This window comes from Pteropus vampyrus, unplaced genomic scaffold, assembly GCF_000151845.1.
Source record: "Pteropus vampyrus isolate Shadow unplaced genomic scaffold, Pvam_2.0 Scaffold503, whole genome shotgun sequence".
In the NCBI taxonomy this organism is placed as follows: domain Eukaryota; kingdom Metazoa; phylum Chordata; class Mammalia; order Chiroptera; family Pteropodidae; genus Pteropus; species Pteropus vampyrus.
Genome location: NW_011889284.1, coordinates 261,252 through 282,359, shown reverse-complemented (window position 1 = coordinate 282,359; position 21,108 = coordinate 261,252). Strand labels below are relative to the sequence as shown.

At 49.2% G+C, this 21,108-nt stretch overlaps 2 protein-coding genes across 4 annotated transcripts; both read left to right on the top strand.

The window, feature by feature from the left end:
- Positions 1 to 675: 675 nt before the first annotated feature.
- Positions 676 to 7,131, top strand: ORMDL3 (ORMDL sphingolipid biosynthesis regulator 3). 3 transcript variants are annotated; one of them, XM_011383036.2, is made up of 4 exons: positions 676 to 822; positions 4,021 to 4,220; positions 4,933 to 5,084; positions 5,507 to 7,131. In XM_011383036.2, the coding sequence occupies exons 2-4, from the start codon at positions 4,047 to 4,049 to the stop codon at positions 5,640 to 5,642; spliced, it is 462 nt and encodes a 153-aa protein (XP_011381338.1). In that variant the 5' UTR covers positions 676 to 822; positions 4,021 to 4,046; the 3' UTR covers positions 5,643 to 7,131. The 3 variants fall into 3 exon arrangements, with proteins under 3 accessions (XP_011381338.1, XP_011381339.1, XP_011381340.1); XM_011383037.2 differs by having other exon boundaries at positions 695 to 822; positions 4,026 to 4,220; XM_011383038.2 differs by lacking the exon at positions 676 to 822 and adding an exon at positions 1,163 to 1,327.
- A 3,101-nt stretch (positions 7,132 to 10,232) lies between these two features.
- GSDMB (gasdermin B) lies at positions 10,233 to 20,538 on the top strand. The gene is given in 11 exon segments (XM_023524871.1): positions 10,233 to 10,364; positions 10,366 to 10,469; positions 12,601 to 12,771; positions 14,392 to 14,564; positions 15,159 to 15,243; positions 16,720 to 16,743; positions 17,413 to 17,576; positions 17,700 to 17,732; positions 17,735 to 17,833; positions 18,211 to 18,279; positions 18,739 to 20,538. Coding segments are annotated over 11 exon segments (1,194 nt in total). The 5' UTR covers positions 10,233 to 10,236; the 3' UTR covers positions 18,883 to 20,538.
- The last annotated feature ends 570 nt before the right edge of the window (positions 20,539 to 21,108 follow it).

Below are 21,108 nucleotides of genomic sequence, written 5' to 3'. Positions count from 1 at the left end.
TGGCCCAGGTGGTACCCAGCAGGAACCTACAGCAAGTTAAAACTCAGAGTTTCCTCATCTGCAAAAGTGGGCACATGTAAACCGCAAATGCGGTTGTTACTCACCAAAGCAGTACCATCTGATCTTAGTATTGTTGTGGCCACCAGCCCCTGAAAGACACACGGACCACCAGAAATCAGTGAGTTATAGGAAACACGCTCTTTATTCAGCCAGCTGGGTCTGCCAGGGGTTCACAGACCCCAAATTGAGCAGCCCCGAAATGTAGAGGTACAGGGTTTTTAAGCCCTAAATCCCATTCCTCATTGTGTCTTAAACACAAAGGTCTATTTTTCTCCTATTCACTACCTGTCAATCTACAGGTCAGGTGCGCAAGCTGGGATACAGAAGCAGAAAGCTTATTGTTAGAATGTTATGTTCCAATGGGCGATAGCCTATGTTCCCATGGGCGATAGCCAAGCAGTAATTTTCCAGCCAGCACAGTATCGTATCCTAGTGAAACGACCGTGGAGCGCAGCTAGGTCTGGGGGTAAGGTAGGGGTTGGGGGATGGGGGCGGGGAGGGCAGGGTCCGACTACAAGTCCCAGGAGGCCTCGGGCGGGTCTGAGCGCGATCAGGGGGAGAAAATACAACTCCCAGGAGGCAGCCGGCAGGCGGGCGCTGGGCGGTGACGTCACGGGGGCCGGCGCAGGGCGCTGATTCGGTCGCAGCTGCCAGCGGGGTGGCTGCCGAGGCGGCTTGTTACAGCTGCTTTAGCAGCAGCGGCCCCCGCCCCCGGGCACCCATCTCGGGCCCTCGAGGGCCTTCGACCTCCCGGCCTGCACGGTGAGTCCGGACGGGCAGCCTTGGGGTGGCGGAACCGGGAGGCTCCTGGGGCTAGAGGCGGGGCGAAAAAGGAGGTGGGGGCTGCGGAGGAGGCGCCCCGGGCTGGGGGACACCCGGGCAGGGTGAGCGGATGTATGAGGGGGTGCAGCCGCCGAAGGGATGCTCAAGAGGGAAAGTAGGGGCGGGAGGCCGGGGGTGGGGCGTGGGGTGGAGCGTTCAGGCTTCGGCTGTGGGTGAGGGGCGGGGAGTGGTTGGGCTTCGGGGATGAAGGTTTGGCCGCTTCCAGGGCTGAGTGAACGCGTGGAGGTGGGGGCGGGGCTCCGGACCTATGAGATCCCAAGCTGGGAAGCGGAGTGGGAGGCCTGTCTTCGGCTTGAGGTCCCACTCAGAAAACCCCCCAAATAGTGAGGACTCCTCCTCTTCGCTTCACCTTTTCCCCGGGCTAGTGGGGATTCTCCCTAGTACTCCATATTCACTGCCCTCCCGGCAGGGCCAGAGCTGAGAGGTGAGCTCCTGTGGCCGTGCGGGTTGCGGGGTGTGCGGAGTGAAAGTGGCATTGTGGCGTGTTGCCAGGTACTCCCCGTTGGGGTCTAGTTGCAAGCTTGGATGTCTTGTGCGCCTCATCCAGAAGGCAAAAGGTTTGCCACTGAAAGGGCTGCCCGTATTTGGGGGGACAGAATGGGAATCGCTCACCTGGCAGCTGCCCTGGGACGCAGGGTGGTCTTTGTTGACATGCCTGACAGGCTGGGTAGGGATATTTGTGTGTGGAGCCAGGGGGAAGGAGAGGAGCAGGAAAGCTACCAGCAAGAAAGTAGTTAACAGCAGAGTTGCTGCAGGCTCTGGTTTGAGGCAGGTTATGAAACCACATCTGGCACTGGCACTGGTACGGGCAGCCACCTGCCAGCTATGGCCTCAGAACTTTTCAGCCTTAGCTTCTGTAGACTTGTTCCACCTCTGCCAGCTTCTTCTCCCCATTTCTCCCCTTCTGGGCAAGGGGCAATTGGTTATTTTACTAATGGAAATGCTATGTACCCTCAGTCACGCAAAAGTCTCAAAAGTGCTTCCTGGCTGCCAGTCTTTTTCTTAGTTTATTGATCTTGTCTTTTTTTTTTTTTTTTTTTTTTTGGTGGCGGGGGGTGCCTCCTGGGATTTCTGCTCTCAGGGAAGATAGCATTCATGCTTTCAGAAGCTGCTTCACAGGGTGTCAGGTCCTAGGTCTAGGCCCCTCCTAGTCTCATCAGGCTTCATTGGATGCCCTGTTTCATCCAGAAAGGAGTGTAGGGTGGTCTGGGATTCAGCAGCGTTCTTGGCACTTCTGGGCAAAATACCAGGGAGGGCTAGAAGTCTAGTGGAGAGGAGCAGCAGAATCTGGTCAGACTTGAGGAACTGTTTCTCTCCGCTTAGTCGTCCTCACTTCCTAGCCAGCCCTCCTCCCCCGCCAGGTGGAGGCTTTTGCCAGGTGGAGGCTTTTGCGTAGTAGGTGTCCCAGGAGCTGTGTTAGCATAACAACCCAAAGCCCCTGGGAAGGTAAACAACTGAGCCAGTCCTGGTTTTCTAGTTCCCTGGGTTTCTGCTGGGCCCAATTATCCACCCAAATGGGCTGAGCTGGTGGGCCCAGGAGCTTTGCATCTTCTAGGATGCACCCTAGGTTGTCTCAAGAATGTTTACATGTTGGGAAGGTGTGTCGTGTGTCACGTTTCCCCTTAGGTCTCTAAACTTGGAGCTGTCTGAGAAGAGGAAAGTTGTTCCCATTATCCTGGAAGTGAAGAACTGATCCTTGAGAATTCTGGCTCCTACGCAGGCTTGGCTGTGGTCCTAGCCAGAGATAGATAGCAACTGAGTCTGAGGGAGTTCGTCGTAGCAGGGTGAGGGAGGTGGTCTTCTGGGCACTTCCGGGATATTCCCATCTGGGACCTCTTTCTGCCGCATCCTGGGAAAGATGGAGCTGATACCATGATGATGCCCTTAGAGTCTATCAGGCAGGACCTTCCCTCAGCTTAGGAGGTGAGTCAGTACAAACATACCATCTGTTCCCACCTCCTCCTGGTCACAGGGCCCTCAGGGGGCTGGGGACAGCTGAGCTTTGGACAAGGGGGCTGCTCATTCCTCTCCTTACCTGCATCCAGGAATGCAACTGGCATGCATTGTTTCCTGGGCATCAAGGGCAGCCCTCTGATTCCTCCTGGTGCATGTTTCTGTCATTGGAGTGGACAAGAGAAGGCATGGTGCTGCTTACACCTAGAAACAGATGCTGAGAATGGAGGCTGGGGTGAGGATGGGTGGAGCAGAGAGGAAAGGGGGCAGGAGAGAGTCTGCAGGTGTGATTTTGATTCTTCAGGAGGGGTATGTTGGTGTGGGTTCCATCTACCTTTGGAGCTATAGTTGTTGGCCATGTTCTCTGTCCTCGCCTCTCTGGTGGGGAAAAGGGCCCTGTTGGTTTGGCAGCAGAGTGGGTGGCATCACAAGGGTTAGCCTGGATGGCTGCCGAATGGGTAAAACATCTGTATGGGTTGTTTCGTGTCACCAAGAAGGAGGCTTCTAGGTCTGGGCAAAGGTTATCCCTAGTCTGTTGTTTTCTCTTCCCTCCCTCTCTCTTTTTACCCTGTCAGTCCTCCTGGGTCAGGGTTAGGGGAGACCCAGGACTGAAAAATTAGGGGAGATGGGTAGAAGGAGTGACCCCCCAAATATTTCATTCACTCCTGTCCTTGCAGGCCCTACCTCCTTTTGTTTCTTCTGACGCGGAAGGTAAGGAAGGGAAAGAAATGTCCCCCATCAGTGAGACAGCCAGCAGGGGTTATGCCTTGTGATTCTTGGGGATGGGCCTCTTCTCTCCTCCTCTGGGCTTCCTGGGAAAAGAGCCCTCATGGGATTGCTCTGGAGAATGAGACTGAAGGATGGGCAGAGGTTTCTTTGTACTGGGGCTGAATGCTTCTTGATGACCTGTCTACCCAGGCAGCCTTCCTGGAAAGGCATGGTCCTGTTGTATGAGGCAACCTGGTGTTTATCCCAACTCAGCATTGGGAAATGAATAGAGTTAAGTCCACATGGACCTTCTCTGGCCTCTTTGTTTGTGACTCAAAACAGTAGAACTGCCTGGAGTTCTTGGGGAGATCAGAGCCTTCCTCCCTCAGGATTTGGAGGGTGTGAGGGGGCAGGGAAAGTGGTGTGACCTGTCTCACCTGTGCTGCTTGTTTGCAGAACAGCAGCAGGAGAGGGGCAGCAGGATGAATGTGGGCACGGCACACAGCGAGGTGAACCCCAACACACGGGTGATGAACAGCCGCGGCATCTGGCTCTCCTATGTGCTGGCCATCGGGCTCCTCCACGTCGTGCTGCTCAGCATCCCCTTTGTGAGCGTCCCTGTCGTCTGGACCCTCACCAACCTCATCCACAACATGGTGAGGGCCTGCCTGCCGCTCTCCCCAATGATGTGGACTACTCTTTGGTGGGGCCGAGGAGTAGGAGGAGCCCTCAGACATGGGCCAGAAGTCAAGGTGACATGTGACGTGATAAAAACATCTGTCACTGGAGCCTAGACCCAGCTCTCATCTCTGCCCCACTCCCCCCTTCTGGGTTCCAACCCTGTGCACTCCAGTAAGAGGAATAAAATCTGCAGATTTGTCCACATCTCCAGGATGGGGTACCTTGTGGACCTGGAAGACGGTCCATTAAGAGCTGAACTAAGGTTCCGGAGAGTTCCCAGGACCCAGGTGCCTAGCCTGATGCAGAAATTCCCCTTTCCCAAATTAGGATCTCAAACTTTTTGACCCTCTGTGTTTCCGCACCACCTGGTTGCTACCTTGTTCACCTTGGCTGGGCAAGCAGGGGCCTAGTTCCTTTCCATCAGCTTGCCCCTTCCCAGTGGCCCAGGGAGGCTCCCATGGGGCTGGAGGGCTGTGTCTCATGCTGGGCCTGCCCTCTCACCCAGCGGGTTCCCTTATTCTCCTGCCAGGCTCCCAGCTGCTTCATCCTGACCTCCAGATCACATGCCCCTGCCCAGCAGAGGGAGGCTCCAGATCACCTGGTGCCCACTTCTGTGACTGGGGTGGAGGAGCTGAGCTGTAGGGCCTTTTGCCTTTTGTGTCCTCTAATGAAGGGCCCTTCCTCCAGGGCATGTACATCTTCCTACATACGGTGAAGGGGACACCCTTCGAGACCCCGGACCAGGGCAAGGCGAGGTTGCTAACCCACTGGGAGCAGATGGACTACGGGGTCCAATTCACAGCGTCTCGGAAGTTCTTGACCATCACACCCATTGTGCTGTGAGTGCCTCGGGTAGAGGAGGACGCTAGCAGGCAGGCCAAGGTCTGGGGGACCCTGGGGCCCCACCAGGCCTAAGCCCCTCCCCAGCTTAGCACTGGGCATAGGAATGAGGAGAGGAAGGGAAGTTGGAGTGTCCTTGATCATATGCTGGGCTCGGGCCTTGCACCTCCCTGGTCCTGTCTTTTCCTAACTGGGACTTCCTTCCTGCCAGTGAGGTAGGCCCACAGGCCTGGGTTGGGAGGGGTCTTGCCACCTTACTTCTGTTCTGAGGGTTGGGAGGGGTCTTGCCACCTTCCTTCTGTTCTGAGGCCCTTTGCCACAACATCCCAGTGGTCGGGAATTTGCTTCTTCCTACTGGGGGTGAGGGAGGAAGGAGTCTTTCAAATAGAATCTTATATCTCTCCCGAACCTTCCCCACCAGGTACTTCCTCACCAGCTTCTATACTAAGTACGACCAGATCCATTTCATCCTCAACACTGTGTCCTTGATGAGTGTGCTCATCCCCAAGCTGCCCCAGCTCCATGGAGTCCGGATTTTTGGAATCAATAAGTACTGAGGGTACAGCCCCTTTCCCTGCCCAGATGGCAGGAGAGGGGTCAAAGCCTGTGCTGTGATGCTGAAGACAGAAGGATCCTCTGGATGCTGCCAGAGATGGGAGTTGAGCCTCTGGGCCCTAGTTTTCCCTCTCACTTCCCCAAGTAGCTGACTTGAAGTAGCTTGTAGTGGGGTTGGGGTGGCCCCCGCCTCCAGGCTCTGACCCTTCTGATTGTTTTGATCTTTTCCTTTTGCCTTTTGGATAGAGACTCTGGGGGTGGGGGTGGGAGGTGGCCATGGAATGGGCTGGGCTCCCAGGCTGAACACATCTGTGAGGTTGGGACAAGAGGCCAGGGAAACCCCCTGCTGACTTGCTCGTCTTCAGACCGCGAAAGCACTTTAACCTCACCAAGGGGACGGTACAGCTTCTAGATCGTTTCATTTTAGTTCTGAAACCTTTAGGATGACCCTCAGTTTGTTTATGTGTGAAAGCCAGTGCGTGACGGTGCCTCTTCTGGGTGGAGAACTGTCTAATCCAAGTCTCTTGCTTTTGGCAACTCCCCTCCAACCCATGCCGGGAAGTGGGTAGAAGTCAGAAGGGTAAGGAGAGGAATGGTGGGGCTGGGTGTGGGTGTCCTGGTCTCAGAGGTCAGGGGACCAGGGTTGCTGCCATCCTGCCCTGGTGGAGGAGGGGAGGGGATGGGAGAAGGTGTGGGGATGGTGAGTTGAGACTTAGAAGAAGGATGTCACCTAGCAGCAGAGACTGGTGTCAGGGAGGGAGGGAGGGAGGGAGGGAGGGGGGGGGGGGGCCGGAGGTTGGCCCCACCTTTTCCTTTGGGAAGTGGTCAGGGAGCAGTGGGCAGGCTCGGAGAGTTACTTCCCCCACAGCATGGTGTGAAGGGGTAGCGATGGGTGGAAGAGGCCTGTGAGTCATCGTAAGCACAGGTCCAGTTTGACACTGCCTTCTGCAGTGATGTGAGGGACATGGGGAAACTGGGAATGATGAATGGTGGGGCCCTTCTGCAGTCCTTCACCCCATAGCCTCCTTGTGCAGACTGACGCTGGGGCAGGGCCCCTTGAGTGGCATGCACACGTGGGGCTGTTGGGGCCACTCCCAAACGAGTTGGTGGGCTGCAGAGTCCTACACGGTCTCTGCTTGTGCAGGGCAGTGGAAGGAGCAAGGAGTGGCCTGCAAGCCCTGTCTCCTCACTGAAGAGAAGAGAGGTGGGGCAGGAGCCTGAGGTGTCACCTTTTCCCTCCCATTCTGACTAGGGTCTGTGTTACCTTTGAGAAGGTGTGGGTGCCTGTGCCCTGCTCCAGGGCCCTGAGGGAGGAGGGGAGGGCATTGGCTCTGTTTTCTGCCTCCTGGTCCCCCCAACCCCCACCCATATATCATAGGGAACTTTCACCTCAAAATCTTTCTAAGCAAAGTGTGAATAGGATTTTTACTCCCTTTGTACAGTATTCTGAGAAACGTAAATAAAGGACAATGTGTTCTTGTTTCGCCCTGAGTCTGGCCTCTGCTTCCTGAAGGGCCCTGGGGAAGGGGGCAAGGGTGTGGGCAGTGGCTCCTGCTGAGGGCAGTGTGGGAGCATCCGTTGGACCCTCTTGCCTGGATAGTGGGATGGACCCTGGGACTGCTGTTTTTCCTACTGTCCCCAGGGCAAGGAGACAGTGAAGGAACTGGAAGCAGCCTCAGCAGAATTCTGCTCTGTGACTTTGCCTGGCTGTTCCTCTGACAGGGCAGGCTGTTGACAGGGTGGCTGAGCCAGGCTGGGCTGGCAGGGAAATGGCTTGTGCCCTGGGAGGGGGTCAGTTCAGCAAAGGCTTTATAAATGAAGTCGAGAGTCCTGAGAGGTACTCATCCTTTTTCTCTGAATGCCTCCCCACTTTCTGACTTCTCTTCCCCGCAGTGTTCCCTCCTGGGAGGGCTGCATCTCCTCCTGGCCTTTCTGTCTTCAGAAGAGTCTTCATGCTTCCTCCTGTGAGTGGGAGGGGAAGAAGCGACCCCTCAGGCTGATTTAGGCTCAGGTGGCCAGAGAGGCAGGAGTCCTTTAGTGAAGTAACTCTTTGTCTCCAAGATTCCTGGCCTTTCAGCTTGTTCTGTGCAGTATCATCTGTTGTTCCCGGGACAAGTACAAAGTCCTGTATGGGAGGGAGGAGCTGCCCCCCCACAGCCAGGGCTCTCTCTGGCCAGACTCCAGCATCACGATGACCTTGGAGTGGGTGTCAGGAAGAGTTCAGGATCTTTGCCCAAGTCCACCTCCCTCCTCCATTCCCTGTCTGCCCCTGAGTGAGGCCCACACAGCACTGGGAGAAATGCAGCCTGGGTCCTGGGGGTGGGTCTACCCTGGAAGCCTCCGTGGACCTGAGAGTGCAGTCAGATGAGGGGCTGGGACACAGCAACAATAATCTGGGTTCAAATCCCAGCTCTGTCACTTAACTAGCTTTGTGGTCTGTCAAGTCACTTCTCTGAGCTTCAGTTTCCTCCTCTGTTGTATAAGGATAATACCTCTCAGGGCCGTTGTGAGGATTAGCCAATGCCTAGCAAGTAGTCAATGCTGAACACGGTGGCCATATTTGTATTGCTGCTGTTACTACCTCCATCATCATCTCCTGAAATGTTCTTTTAGAATGGAAGGAGGCAGAGGCCAGAAGACAGACGGGGCTTGGGCGCTTATCTCTGACTGAGGGGTGGAGCCAGAGGTACTCATCCTTTTTCACCTTCTCTGGAAAAAGGTGAGTGAGGAGGACAAGTGTTGGCGTCTTCCTGAGAGGGCCATATGGGAGCCTGTGGTAGGGAGCGAGGCTCAGTCTTCCTTACCAGCCCAGCCAGTCCATACGGGTGTTAGATACTGCTGCTCTCTGAGTCTTTAGTGCTGTCCACCATAGCATAGCATTTGGGTAGTTGGTTCCAGTGAGATCACTCTCATATCCTTGGTGCAGTGGGCACTTGGTACCTACCCATATTCTATTTCTCTATTCCAAACTCACTGGATTGCACAGCCCAGTGCGCCTCATTCTGCACCATTCTCTGGCCCAGACTCACCTACTCACTTTGCGTGTGTGTGCGTGTACATATACACGTGTGTACATATACACATACACATACTGGATCTAAGATGTGGGAAGGGTTCTTTCCCCCGCCCCGCCCCTCACCAGGCCTGCCTTATCTTCCTCCAGCCATAATATGGCTTATCTAAGGGCCTGAGAGGTGGGGCACCTAGCTCTACCCAACTTTCCGATTCCTTTCAATTCCTTATTATAGCTTCCTGAGACGCTGGCCAGGCACTTTGGAGATCTTACAGAGGGGCTTCTCACAATCTCCATTTCTGGTGAGTGGCTGAGGATGGGGGAGAGGTGGGTGGTACCTGAGATGGGCCTGTGGGCCTTGGGCACTGCCTTTCCAGACATCCAGAAGAATTCCTAGGACTGGAGTGAGTTGAGAGTTGGCTGCCATGATGAGGGCAGGCACAGAGAAGGGGGAGCATGGGTGAGTAGATGCCTGGACAAGCCAGAAGGGACTTAGGGGAACGTGGCTAGAAGTAGGATGCAGATGCGAAACCCAAGAAGCTTGTGAGGGGGAGGCCTGGCCACAGGAGAGAAGCAACAGAGCCTGAGAAAAGGGAAAGAGATCGCAAAAGAAAAGTGTTGCTGATTGATGAATGGAAGGGGAGGGGAGAGTATAAGAAGGATTTGGCGGTAAGAGAGCCTAAAGTGTCCACTATGGTGGAGACAAAGAGCTGCTGCTGAATGGCATTGGGGAAGCAGCAGCTGTGTCAGTTTGGACTGGCGATGGGCCTCTGGAGGGTCCTGCAGGGCAGGGGAGTTAGGTACAGGGGTCAGTGTTAGACCAGGACAAGGTAAAGGGGAGAGTGGGTGGGTGGGGGGAGATGCCCCAGGTGGGGCTTTGAGATTCATTTTAGTTTACAAAGTATAAGGGGCCCTTCAGAAAGTGACGAGAAACTGAGGCGAGAGGACCTGCGGTGTGTGGGGGGGGTACTGGCCAGGGCGCCCAGTTCCGAGCCACTCGTGCGCTCCATCCTTTCTTTTTTGTTGCCTTCTGAGGCCACTTACCACTGTCTTGGTGAGACATGGTTGGCAGGGGCACCCATCCAACTGCCTCACAGAATAAAGCAAGGGAGGGAGGCCCAGGAGTCAGAGCCAAGGGGTTGGCAATGTGAGGTCGGGCAGCCATGTACCTCATCCCTTCCTGGGGTCTCTTCATCAACCCTGGTGAGGGTCTGTCTGGGGGACGGTGGGCCTGCCTTCCCACCCATCAAGGTCTCTCTGGGCAAGGGGGCAACTCTGCTGTGGGAGATGGAGAAAACAGGTCTCATTTTTTGTTTGGGGGCAATCACTGCTCTATCTTTCCTCTAGAAGCATTCCGTGAGGAGTGGAGGAGAATCTGGTATTGGCGGTGGTCACCCCACCTTAGTGTATAGCGACCACCTTGCCTTCTAGAAACAGGGAAGGCAAATAATCCCAAGTCCTGGTTGTCTTAGAACTATTGGATCTTCCTTGACCCCAGGCTGCCAAAGGTAGAAGATTTAGAAACCTGAACCAATATCCCCCAGACTGAAATTGGCTTCCTTTTCCCAGCTGGTCCACACACAATGTCCAGTGTATTTGAGACAAACACAAGAATTGTGGTCCAAGAGTTGGATGCTGGAGGTGATATGATTGCTGTCAGAAGTATCCTTGAAGCTAACAGACTTCATTGCTTCTGTCTGGTGAGGAAGAAATTTCTTGGGCTGCCGGTACTACAGTACAGACCTCACCCTGGAGGACATACTGGAGAGAGGGGAGAGTGAAGGGCAGTTTGATAAGCTGGATTCTGTGTTCTAAGGTCAGTATGAAGTACATGTGAGATGGCCAGCCAGTAGACAGCCCCCTCCTACTGCATCCCACATTCAACTCCCCATTGCCATCAACCAGGTCAACCAGTCAACAAAGAAACTGGAGAATTTGTATAGACATGTCCACACACCTCAATTTACGAAATGCACGGAAGAGCTGCAAGGGAAGAAGGGAACGGGAGAAGTGGAAGTTTATTTTTCTTGGAAACTATTCCTAAATGGTCTTCCTTTCTCATTTTTTCCCTTTGTAAATAATTTACTTTTAAATTAGCTGATGTCTTCTCACGTCTTTATATGTTTATCATTTAAATGGGTAAAAAATGGAGGCAAGTTTGCTCAGTGGTTAAGAAAAGATGCAGACTGTAGAGCTGGGGACATCTGGTTTCTAAGCCTGGTTCTGCCACTTAGAGCTGGGTGACCCCTGGACAAGTTGCTTCATCTCTCTAAGTTTGTTTCCTTATCTGTAAACGCAATTAGACTGTTTCAAGAATCAAATGAGATAAATTACGTAAATCATTTATTACAATATCTGCACAAAAGGAACATTCAGTAAAAGTTCATCCCAATCATTCTGCTGATGGCCATTATTATTATTATCCTTTCATGTTCCCTAGAGATCATGACTGAATAGGAAGTGACTGGTGAGCAGAAACTCCCTAAAGGCTTGAGGGGATTTACAGAAGTTCTATTCCATTCTCTTGCCTCCAGCTCTGCTATTCCTGGGGTTTCTTGGGTTTTAGAAGCCCCAGGGTAAGTTATTGAACCCTTACTTGGAGACTTATGGCTCATAGAGAGGAGTTATTACAGTTCAGACATCTCAGCTATAGCCCATTGAAGTCTCACCAAGAGATGGAAAAGAATTCTAACAGTACCACTCTACGGTTTGAGAGCACTTGCCATGTGCCAGGTACCGCTGTTATGTGACCAAGAGCAGTGCCCAGATTACTCGGAGGTGGCGGATGTTTCCACAGTGGAGTTTAATTAAGCAAGCAAAGGGGATTTAGGAAAATTTCAGATTAGTATTTTTCAAAGACTCTTAGTCAATTCTCCGAAAAGCAAATTGCCAAGAACCAATTTACTAAAAGCTAGTTCTCAAAAAAATCAGTTTGCCAAATGACCAGTTCACTAAAAACAGAAAAAAAAAAACAACTTTAAACCAAGACTAGGATGTTTCGCCATGATCATAATACTCCCCAGAGGCACAGGCAAAGTGTGAGTACAGAAAAAAAATTTTGACTAAGTCAGTTAACTTCCTTTAAGGGAAAGTCTGTTTGCATAAAAAATTCAGAGGCAGAGGTGAAACCAACCTTTAAAAAACTCTGTACGAATGAAGTAAATTGGTAATTTGAATTTATTTTTAGCAACTTGGCCTTCTCCTTTTTGAAATGGATTATTTATTTTTTAATTATCTGGTGCTGACAATGTCGTTAAAGTGTGCATAGGTTTTTGTTTGTTTATTTTACTAACTAAAGGCCATACTTCGTTGAGATTTTCTTAGTTTTTACTTAATGTCTCTTTCCTGTTCCAGGATCCTGTCCAGGACACTACATTACTTTTAGTTGTCATATTTCGTTAAGCTCCTCTTGGCTGTGACAATTTCTCAGACTTTCCTTGTTTTTGATGACCTTGACAGTTTTAAGGAGTACTGGTCAGGCATATTGTAGGATGCCTCTCTATTGGAATTTATCCGGTGTCTTTTTCTCATGGTTAGATTGAAGTAATAATGAGTTTTGGGGAGGAAGACAATAGAGGTAAAGTACCATTCTCATTACATCATAATCAAGGGTACCTACTGTCAACATGGCTTCCACTGTTGGTGTTTTATCTTGGTCACCTGGCTGAGGTAGTGTTTATCAAGTTTCTCCACTGTAAAGTTAGTCTTTTTACCCCTTCTCCATGCTGTACTCTTTGTGTGCATAAGGTTTGATTTTTCTTTTCTCTCTGATACAGTACAAACTTTTACATTGCTCGAGAAACAAATGGGCCCTGAGACATCAGTGTCATGCATACAGGACTGATTTCAGGCACTATTTCCAGTTCTGTCATGTCTCAACCCATTCCAAAATGCATTTTCCTCCAGAAATCCAGACATCATTGTGACTTTTACCCTTCTCTTTCCAGGTCAAAAGGCTGAGTTCCAAGTTGTGGACTCAGTAGACTCAAAGGGGATGTTGACAATGAAATTGCCCCAAGCAATAACCATTGCAAGGGACTTCCATGGGTCCCAGGAACAGAGAATCGAGATATTGGAGCCCCGGATATCCCAGCAATATCTGAATTCCCTTGAGAACAGGTGATGCTGGAGATGGGCAGCAGTGGGGAGGTTAAGAAGGAGCAGCCATTCTGGGTATCAATGGCATCTGAGTTTGGGAGCACCCTGGCTGGTTCAGCCTCTCACTCCCTACTCCCAGCACTCCCTCAACACAGTCTTACTCGAGCATGCTGCCTTCTTTTCCACCTTCAGGAAGCCTTTTCGCTCTTCCAGGATCAGCCTCCAGGAAACTTTCTGACCCCCCTCAATTCACTCGCATCCCTGCTACCCTCCAGGGTGACTGATTTCTCTGACTTGGACCAAAGCTACTGGTTTCAAGAGGCTCCTCTTCTCTTCTCTGTTTTCCTAGATAGTATTGTTTCAATCTGTATTTTTGTGCTTGTTTTACTCTGCCTTGTGGCAAGCCAGAGGTTTCCATGCCCCTCTCCCTCGCTGGACTAAGAACAACTCTTGACCAGAGACTGTCTTTACTAACCTCTCTTTGTTTGTCCCTAGCACACAGTAGGTACTCAGTAAGAGAGCTGAAGTGAAGCACAGTGCAATCAAAGCACCCTCGTAGAACATTTCCTGCATAGACAGTGCCACCACCCCAGCACACCAGGGTGGAACCAGTCAAGTGCCACAGAGGTTCTGATTGCTGAGGGCATTCCAAAGGACTTAAAGGCACATTACCAGCCTTTCTTTCCCTTTAGCAATTATTTTATTTTTGGTGTTTTCTTCCAGCTGCTTATCCAGGGGCTAGTCCTCCAGGTGAATGAGGTGGATACCTTTTGTTTTTCCTTTTTAATTTAAAACTGAAAGGCTTACAGTGAAATTTTACTTGTTTTTTGAACTACACTTCCCCACCACAGTATTGCTGGGGAGGGGCCTTTGAAGTTTTTCAAAGGGAACTCAGTTTTTCTTGAACACCTGTTGTTTCTCGTATGAGGCTATGTGGTGTGTTTATAGAGAGTTGGGGGGAGGGTACTGGACAGGTAGAAGAAGGTCAGCAAAAGCAAGGATGTAGATCTTCCTTGAGGGTTTTTTGGTTGCAAATATCAGAAGCTCCATCTGGCTACGTTTAGTCACAACATGAAGTTTCTTCTGGAATCAGAGATGCTTCCTGGAGCCCAAGAGTGGACAATGCAGCTCAGGGACCAGTGCGAGGAGCTGGAGCATCTTCTCAGAGAAGAGGGTGTTATGGGCTAGGCAGATGCCTATCTCAGTACTATGAGAAGGGCACATACATTGGACTCATATAGACTAGGTTTTGAATCCCAGCTCTACACTTGTCATCTGTGTAACCTTGGACTACTTACCTCTTGTTCCTAAGCCTCAATTTCCTCGTGAAAAATGAGTGCACTTCTGCCTAAATCATAGGGTCGCGGTGAGGGTGAAACGAAATAGTGTATGGAGGATCTTGTGGTGCTGGCACATCGTAGTCTTCCGTAAAGGCTAGTGAGCTAGCTCCCTTTCCACTTTGCACCCTACTGCTCCCACAGTGGATAAAATGAACTGTGATGGGGGTGCTGTGTGCCTTGGTTTTCCAGCCTCAGAAGCATTTCATCTCAAATAGGAAGTAGCTGATGGAGAGGGAGAAATGTCACTGGGAGGTGGGGCCCTGAGATCCTGAACTCTCATCCCCACCACCATTCTCTCCGGGAAGCTGAAGAGAAAACTACCCACTTCATTCCAATCAATCCAGACAATGAGAGAAGACCTGTATTTGGCGACTGAAACTCTGGAGACAGCAAAGAAGGAAACCCTGAAAAGTGAATGCAGATTTGCATTTTGGAGCCAGTTGGATCTTTGTGGTCTGAAATATGAATGCAAGGTTACGGTTCTGGGAGGCAAGGACTAAAGGAGAACCAGCCTGGGCCCACCCACTGTGGGTCAAGAGAATGCCAGCCCAGACTCCAGGCTTTTCAGCTCTTCCTCTAGGCCTCCCTGAGAAATCTTGCCTGCTCCTTGGCTTTCTTATGACTTCTCTTGCCAAGAATGTGTGTGACATTGCTAAGTTCCTCCCTGGTACTCTGTAGTGATGCCCTGTGTTCATCTGCTTCACAGTTACTTCCCACGGTTCATAACTACATGGGGGTTTTTAGCTTATCCATTGTCTGTCTCCCCTTCTAGGAGGCAGGAGGGCAGGAGCCACAGTACTTGGAACAAAACAGGTCTCAATAAACATTTGTTGAATGCGCAGTGGAAACAACTTGAGTTTTGAGGTCAGATGCGGGTTCAAATTTCAGCTCTGCTCCTGTTTTTAGCTGTGAAACTGGCTCATCTACTGACCCTCTCTGAGCCTCGATTCTCTCAACTATAAATAAAATGTGGATGAAATGTCTACCTCCCAGGATCGTTTGAGAGATTAGGCAAGATAACTATGTAAGCACCTAGGGATCAATCGATGTGGGCTGCTTTTTCTTAGCACCAAAGGGCAGTGACTGTCCCCGCCAAGTATGTCCTGGGCTATCGAATAAAGCAGCTAGTCTTCCCCAACATGGAGAGGATGAGTAAGTAAGGGTTGGTGGGGCAGGCAGGGTTGGGGGAGCACCTGAACACATGAGTAGAGTGGAGGTCGATTCAGCCAGGCTCTGTATCAGCCTGGAGGGGCCCTGGTGAGCTCGAAGATGGGAGTAAGTTCCAAGGAAGAGGGAGAGTTCAGGACGGGGAAGAAGGACTGAGGCTCCTTCTTCAGACACCGCTGACCTAGGATATGCTCCATCATGACATTAATCCTTCCTTAGATGCGTTAACTTCCATCTCTCATCCAGTATTTGCTTGTTGTTGTTTTTTTTTTTTTTTGGTGGGGGGCAGAGTGTGATGACCGAGGAAAGACAAGAGGAATTTACATAGAGAAAACTGTCTTTCTGATAATTGGTCTCTGTCTGTCTGTCTCTCTCTCTCTCTCTCTCTCTCTCTGCATTGGTTTAGATATTTGCTTCTCTGGCAAAACAAAATCCTTTCCAGAAGGTGAGTGAGTTTCTGGACATCCTGTTCATTATTCCAGAATGGGCAAAGATACTGTTTTTAAAGGGAATTACAAATAACAAATGGTCTGGAATTATAGAGTTATTAAAGCTAAGAATGTAATGAGGTACACCAAGGGCAGAAACTATGGTAAGAGCAGGAGAAAAAAAAATCTACCTGTTGGAGAAGTATGTTGGATTGCATGTTGGCCTAGAGTTTCCAGGCTTTGACAACTTTGACTTGCTTTGTGTGGATCAGCGTGCTGGATCTTGGGGCCACAGCCCTTACTGAAGGCTTATTGGCCTAAGAAACACATTTGAATTACCTGGCCAGTTCTCATATGATAGCACTGGCTGTAAAAGGAGGTCTGGACTGGGAGTCACATGGTCTTAGGATCTAGTCCTGGCTCTCCCATTCCTTTACTCTATAGCCTCTTGAGCCATGATTATCCTGACTTTAAAGTGAACGGGTTAAACTAGACAGATTGCACTGAATGTGGCTTCCCCTGGAATTTCAGAGTGTTTCCCTGGATCCTAGAAGAATTATACTGCCCGAGAAGCCTTGAGAAGGATTAGATGTGATTGAAAATTCAAAAAATTCCTGGAAGTTTTAGAAGTTGTAGGTTCAGTCCTGGCAAGGTCTTGCTAGCTCAAAAGAGTGAATCTTTGTTATTCTTAAATGTCATAACAGAAGAGCCAGGAGATAGATTCTAGTTCCTGCTCTGACTGAGGGCATGCTGCGCCCTCTTTGGGCTCCTGTTTCTTTTTCAATCATCCAGGCATAATCCTATGGCTGCATATCTCTGAGGATGTGGGAATGGGTCCGCAAATATAGTGCTTTGACACTTACACACAATGATGAGGATGCAGGCTCCCTGGCATGGGCAGTGAGCTCAGAGTCCAGGAATGAAAACTTCCATCACTGGGAATGGAATGTCCACAGTGGACTAGAGGCGACCAAAAGACTCTCTGAGATTATTCTTCCTTTCTTTGCAAAGAAAGACAGTTCATCTCACCTAGGTAAGGATGGGAGCCAGCTGTGCTCAGGGAGGCTACATCCACTCACCCGTGAGCCCTCTGGCTTCAAGGACTGGCAGCTCAGGAGGTATGTGTATAGAGGACAGCGGTTGGGAGAAAAAGGGCAAGACTGTGCCCAAAGCAAGATTTCAACTTTAGTCTGGAGGTTGCATCTGTCTCCTCTAAACACAGTGGTTCTTGTTGGTTGTATATAGACATCACCTAGGGGAACTTTGAAACTGGTGATGCCTGAATCCCACCTCCAGAAATTTTAATCAATCTGGGGGTGCGGCCTGGGCATCAGGGTTTTTAATTACATCCCAGGTGATTCTCTTGCACAGTCAAGGCTGAGAACCACTGCTCTTCTTCTAAATCTTCACTAATTCTAGTATGGTCTAAAGACTGCACTTGGAATGGCAAGGACTGAATAAGTTTTGATTTCCTGGAGGTGGAGAAGAATTTGGGATTAGTACTAGACTGGAGGTGAGCTAGGGAGATGGAAGTGGGGTCGGTGGGAGACAATGATGGTTGATGTTAGGGAAGAAGAATCCTTCATTTTAACAGGAAAAGATTAGAAGGTAGGAAGATATTAGAGGTGATCTCCAGAAGAAAAATAGACAAAGAATGGAGTCTAGAGGGGCCTTGGTAGTGGAGCTAGTTGGGCTGTGTAGGTTGGGTTCTTAATTGCTGCCTCTATAGGGAAGTCCTTGAATTTGAAGGATATCAGAAACATGAAGGAGAGAGTGCAGGACACGGCGAGAGGCCTCCAGGATCTGACTGAAGAGGAGCCAAAGGATGCGCTAAGCTGCCTCACTAAGTGCCTCACCAAGGATGAGCAGCTGCAGGATCTAGAGCAAAGAGTAAGAGGCCCAAAAAAGAACTGGGGTGAAGAGAGGGAGGAACCAGTGAAGAGGGCAGTTGACACACTGTAGACAATCTGCTACAGTGGGACAAACGCTCATCCTCCCATCTCCTGGCCCTAGATGTCCGAGGTCCTGATCTCTGGTGAGCTACACAGATGGACAGCCCAGCAGGTCCTCTCATAAGCAGCCTTCTTAATGCTGCTGGGATCTTGGTAGAGACGCGCACAGAGGCCATTATGGATTTCTTGGATGCCGTGTCTCCATGTATGCTAGAATGGAGGCAATGCTAAGCAGAGGGACCTGTGGGGAACCAGATCTTAGGAGGAAGGGGGTATACATTGTCTTTACATTTTATGAGGATAAACCATCACATTTCAGAAACTAGCCATCTTCCCCAGGCCAGGAATTGAGGGACTGCCTCCTTTTCCCCCTTGGCACAGTCTATGACTCCTGCAGGCCAAGAGGGAAGCAAGAGCCACAGCAGGTGCCCTTTGGAATAACTCCATCTAGGGTCTCTGAAACCTGCTCTGATATTTGTTTTGGGTCTGATCAGATACTAAAGCCCTGTCCCACTATGTGCCTCTCCTCTCTGCCAACCACCCTCCTTTTTTTTTTTTTTAAACCCCCAGAGCTGTTTGAAGAGAAGGAGCTTGTGGGTGAGGCCCTAGAGAAGGGGACCCTGCCTCTGTTGAAGGAGCAGGCAAGATAGCCTAGGCTGAGGGCTAGGGTCACAGTAGAAGTACATGCTCATGCTCTCAAGGGACCCAGAAGTCCCAGGGTACTGTCCCTTCCTACTTCACAGTTATCTGTCAGCTCACATCCATCCAGCTGGTTTGTGACAATTCCCAGGACATACAGTTTCCAGGACAATTTGGGATGGATTTTTAGGCTCTGTTGCTTGCCTAAAAAGGGGGGCGGGAAACTTGTTAGTCCCAGGATGGCAGTTGGCACCATCTTAAGTGCTAACGCTGATGGGTTAGCAGTACCAATGTCACTATGTTGAGAAGGTATCAGGCTCTCCAGGCTCTGCAGGAAAGAGTGCCATGATGGATTACTAGGTCTGCCACGAGCTCAGGATTAAGGAGTATGGCCAAGTATTAGTCATTTCTGGTATATTTTCTTGTTCCTAGCTTTTATAGTCTGGTGGGTTTCCTTTTAGGCGGAGTCTGTCCTGGATCAGAACGGGGGTGAGCAGCCCGAATGTGTGGGCTGTGACCCTGAGGCACAGATTCTCCATGCCCTCTATGTTGCTGTCTCCATCCTGCTGCAGCTGAGTGAGAAGCCTGCCTCTGCGTCATCCTAACTATATGTTAGCTCTTTAACCATTCTCTCTACAAACTTCTGGGTGCTCCCCTCCCCGGTCTATCCTCATCCCACCCTGCTTCTCCCCCAGTCACCAGAATGATGTCTTTAAAACAAGCAGTTGGCTCTTCTTTGATACATCCCATTCCCTACATGATAATGTACAAAAACCAGCCTGGTTTGTATGCATAGATTTCTGACTAAAAGTGGCAGAGGGATCATATTAATTTCTTCTCCCTCCTGAAACCTCACTAAATGACAGTAAAGCAATAGAAAAGATATGAACCGAGAAGAGTAAAGAGAGTGAGGCAGCAGGTAAGAGATTGCAACACATCTTTGGAAGCTAGAAAGTAATTACAGGAGTGCAAGCTGGGGGATGTGGGACGGAGAGGAGCAGAGGAATGCAGGAGACGACTTTTTCATCATAAGCCTTTTAGTTCTATTTAATATTTTTAAGATGATGTACTTAAAAGAAATATATGCTTGTTATAAAGCATTTCAAATATTTCTCAAAGTCAAAGGTCAAGGTATTCTGTGCTCCCTCATTCCCTCTGATATATATCCACTATTAACATTTTGGGGTATGTTAACATTTTTCTGGTGCAACAGTTTTTAAAAAGGTAATTTAAAAATGAATCTAGGATGATATAAATTTGTTTTGGATCTTTGGAACTAAGTTATCTTTTCTTTTAAATATGTAAAGATATTACACGCAACGGGAATTCTCATAAATGCTGTTAGGAGTATATATCGGTCAAGCACTTAGGAAGGTTGCTTGACAGTATCTACTGAAGCTAAACATATGGCCATGACCCAGCAACTCCACTTCCTAGGCATCTTCCTGAGAGAAATGAGTGCACGTATTCACCAAAAGACATGCGTATACAGGAACGTTAACATAAGAGCTCCAAGCTGAAAACTCTTTGAACGTCCAGTAACATTAGGAAGGATACATATATTGTGGTATGTTTATACAATAAAAGAGAACAAATTGCTGCTATGTGTAAAAATGTGGATAACTCTCACATACATAATGCTGAGCAGATGAAAGAACATAATTATGTTTGAGTCCTCTGAGAAGCAGATGCCAAAATGGAATTAGACGTGCAAAAGACTTAATAGAGGAAAAGCCTGTGAAGAAAAAATGGGACAGGGAGCAGAAAGAGGCATGGCAGGCCTTCAAATGACAATGCAGGTCTAAAACTGTGAAAGGAGTGACGGAAGGAAGGATCGAGTAGGAAGAGTCTCAGACTGCAGTACAGTTCTGAGAGTCTCAGCCAAGCTGACCTGAACAAAGGTCATCTACTGGAGGCATCCCCATCAGGCAGGAATGCCCAGGCCCTGGTACTCATGCTATGCTAAGTGTTTGGCTGGGAGCAGTCCAGGGAAGCTTGACTTCAGGAGGTAGAGCTACAGGGCAGCAGCTAGAGGTTCTCAGTTGACTATGCTTCCCGTGGCAGGCAATCCTAAAGAAAATCTGAGTGGTTATGTATGTACTGTATGATTCCATTTATATGAGGCTTAAGAATGGGCAATGGTGATAGAAGTTGAAATAGTGGTTATCTTAATGGGGACAGTATTGACTGGGAAGGGGCAGGAGGGAATCTGTGGGGTGCTGTAAATACATAAAGATTCACTAAGCTAACATTTAAGATCAGTATGCCTTACTTTATTACATATCAATAAAAAAAATTTTTTTAAAGCATAGTGTATGATTCCATGTGAAAAACAAGCAAAACTATACGATGGTGGTACATGTCAGAATGGTGGGGGCAGTATTGCCTGGAAAGGGGTACGAAGGAATCTTTGGCACTGGAAATATTTTAATATCTTGATCTGGATAGTAGTTATGTATAAACATTTATTAAGCTATACACTTAAGATATGGGCACTTTAGTTTTTTTTTACCTTGATAAAAATTTTAATTTAAAAACATAATATATGCACATGAAAACATTAGAACAGTGCAGAAGAATATATATAAAAATATTGAGTTTCCTCTCAAACTCCTTCACCCTTTAACCTAGTCCCATTTTCTTGAGGCAGTCATATTAACTGTTTTAGTTTTTCTATTTGTTACTATTACAACTAAAAATGATATTCTTATATTTGTCCTTGATTTATGAATTTTAGATAGTATTTATTGACTCCCCAATAATAAGGATGAATATTAGGAAAAACAGACATTGAACAAAAAATTCTAAGTTGGAAGAGTGTTATAAAAAAA

What these genes read in the sequence shown, in the direction of transcription:
- ORMDL3 (XM_011383036.2), top strand. Translation starts at nt 4,047, where the DNA reads ATGAATGTGGGCACGGCACACAGCGAGGTGAACCCCAACACACGGGTG. An exon ending in CCAACCTCATCCACAACATG is followed by an intron (nt 4,221 to 4,932) that starts GTGAGGGCCTGC and finishes CCCTTCCTCCAG; the next exon opens with GGCATGTACATCTTCCTACA. An exon ending in ACCATCACACCCATTGTGCT is followed by an intron (nt 5,085 to 5,506) that starts GTGAGTGCCTCG and finishes CTTCCCCACCAG; the next exon opens with GTACTTCCTCACCAGCTTCT.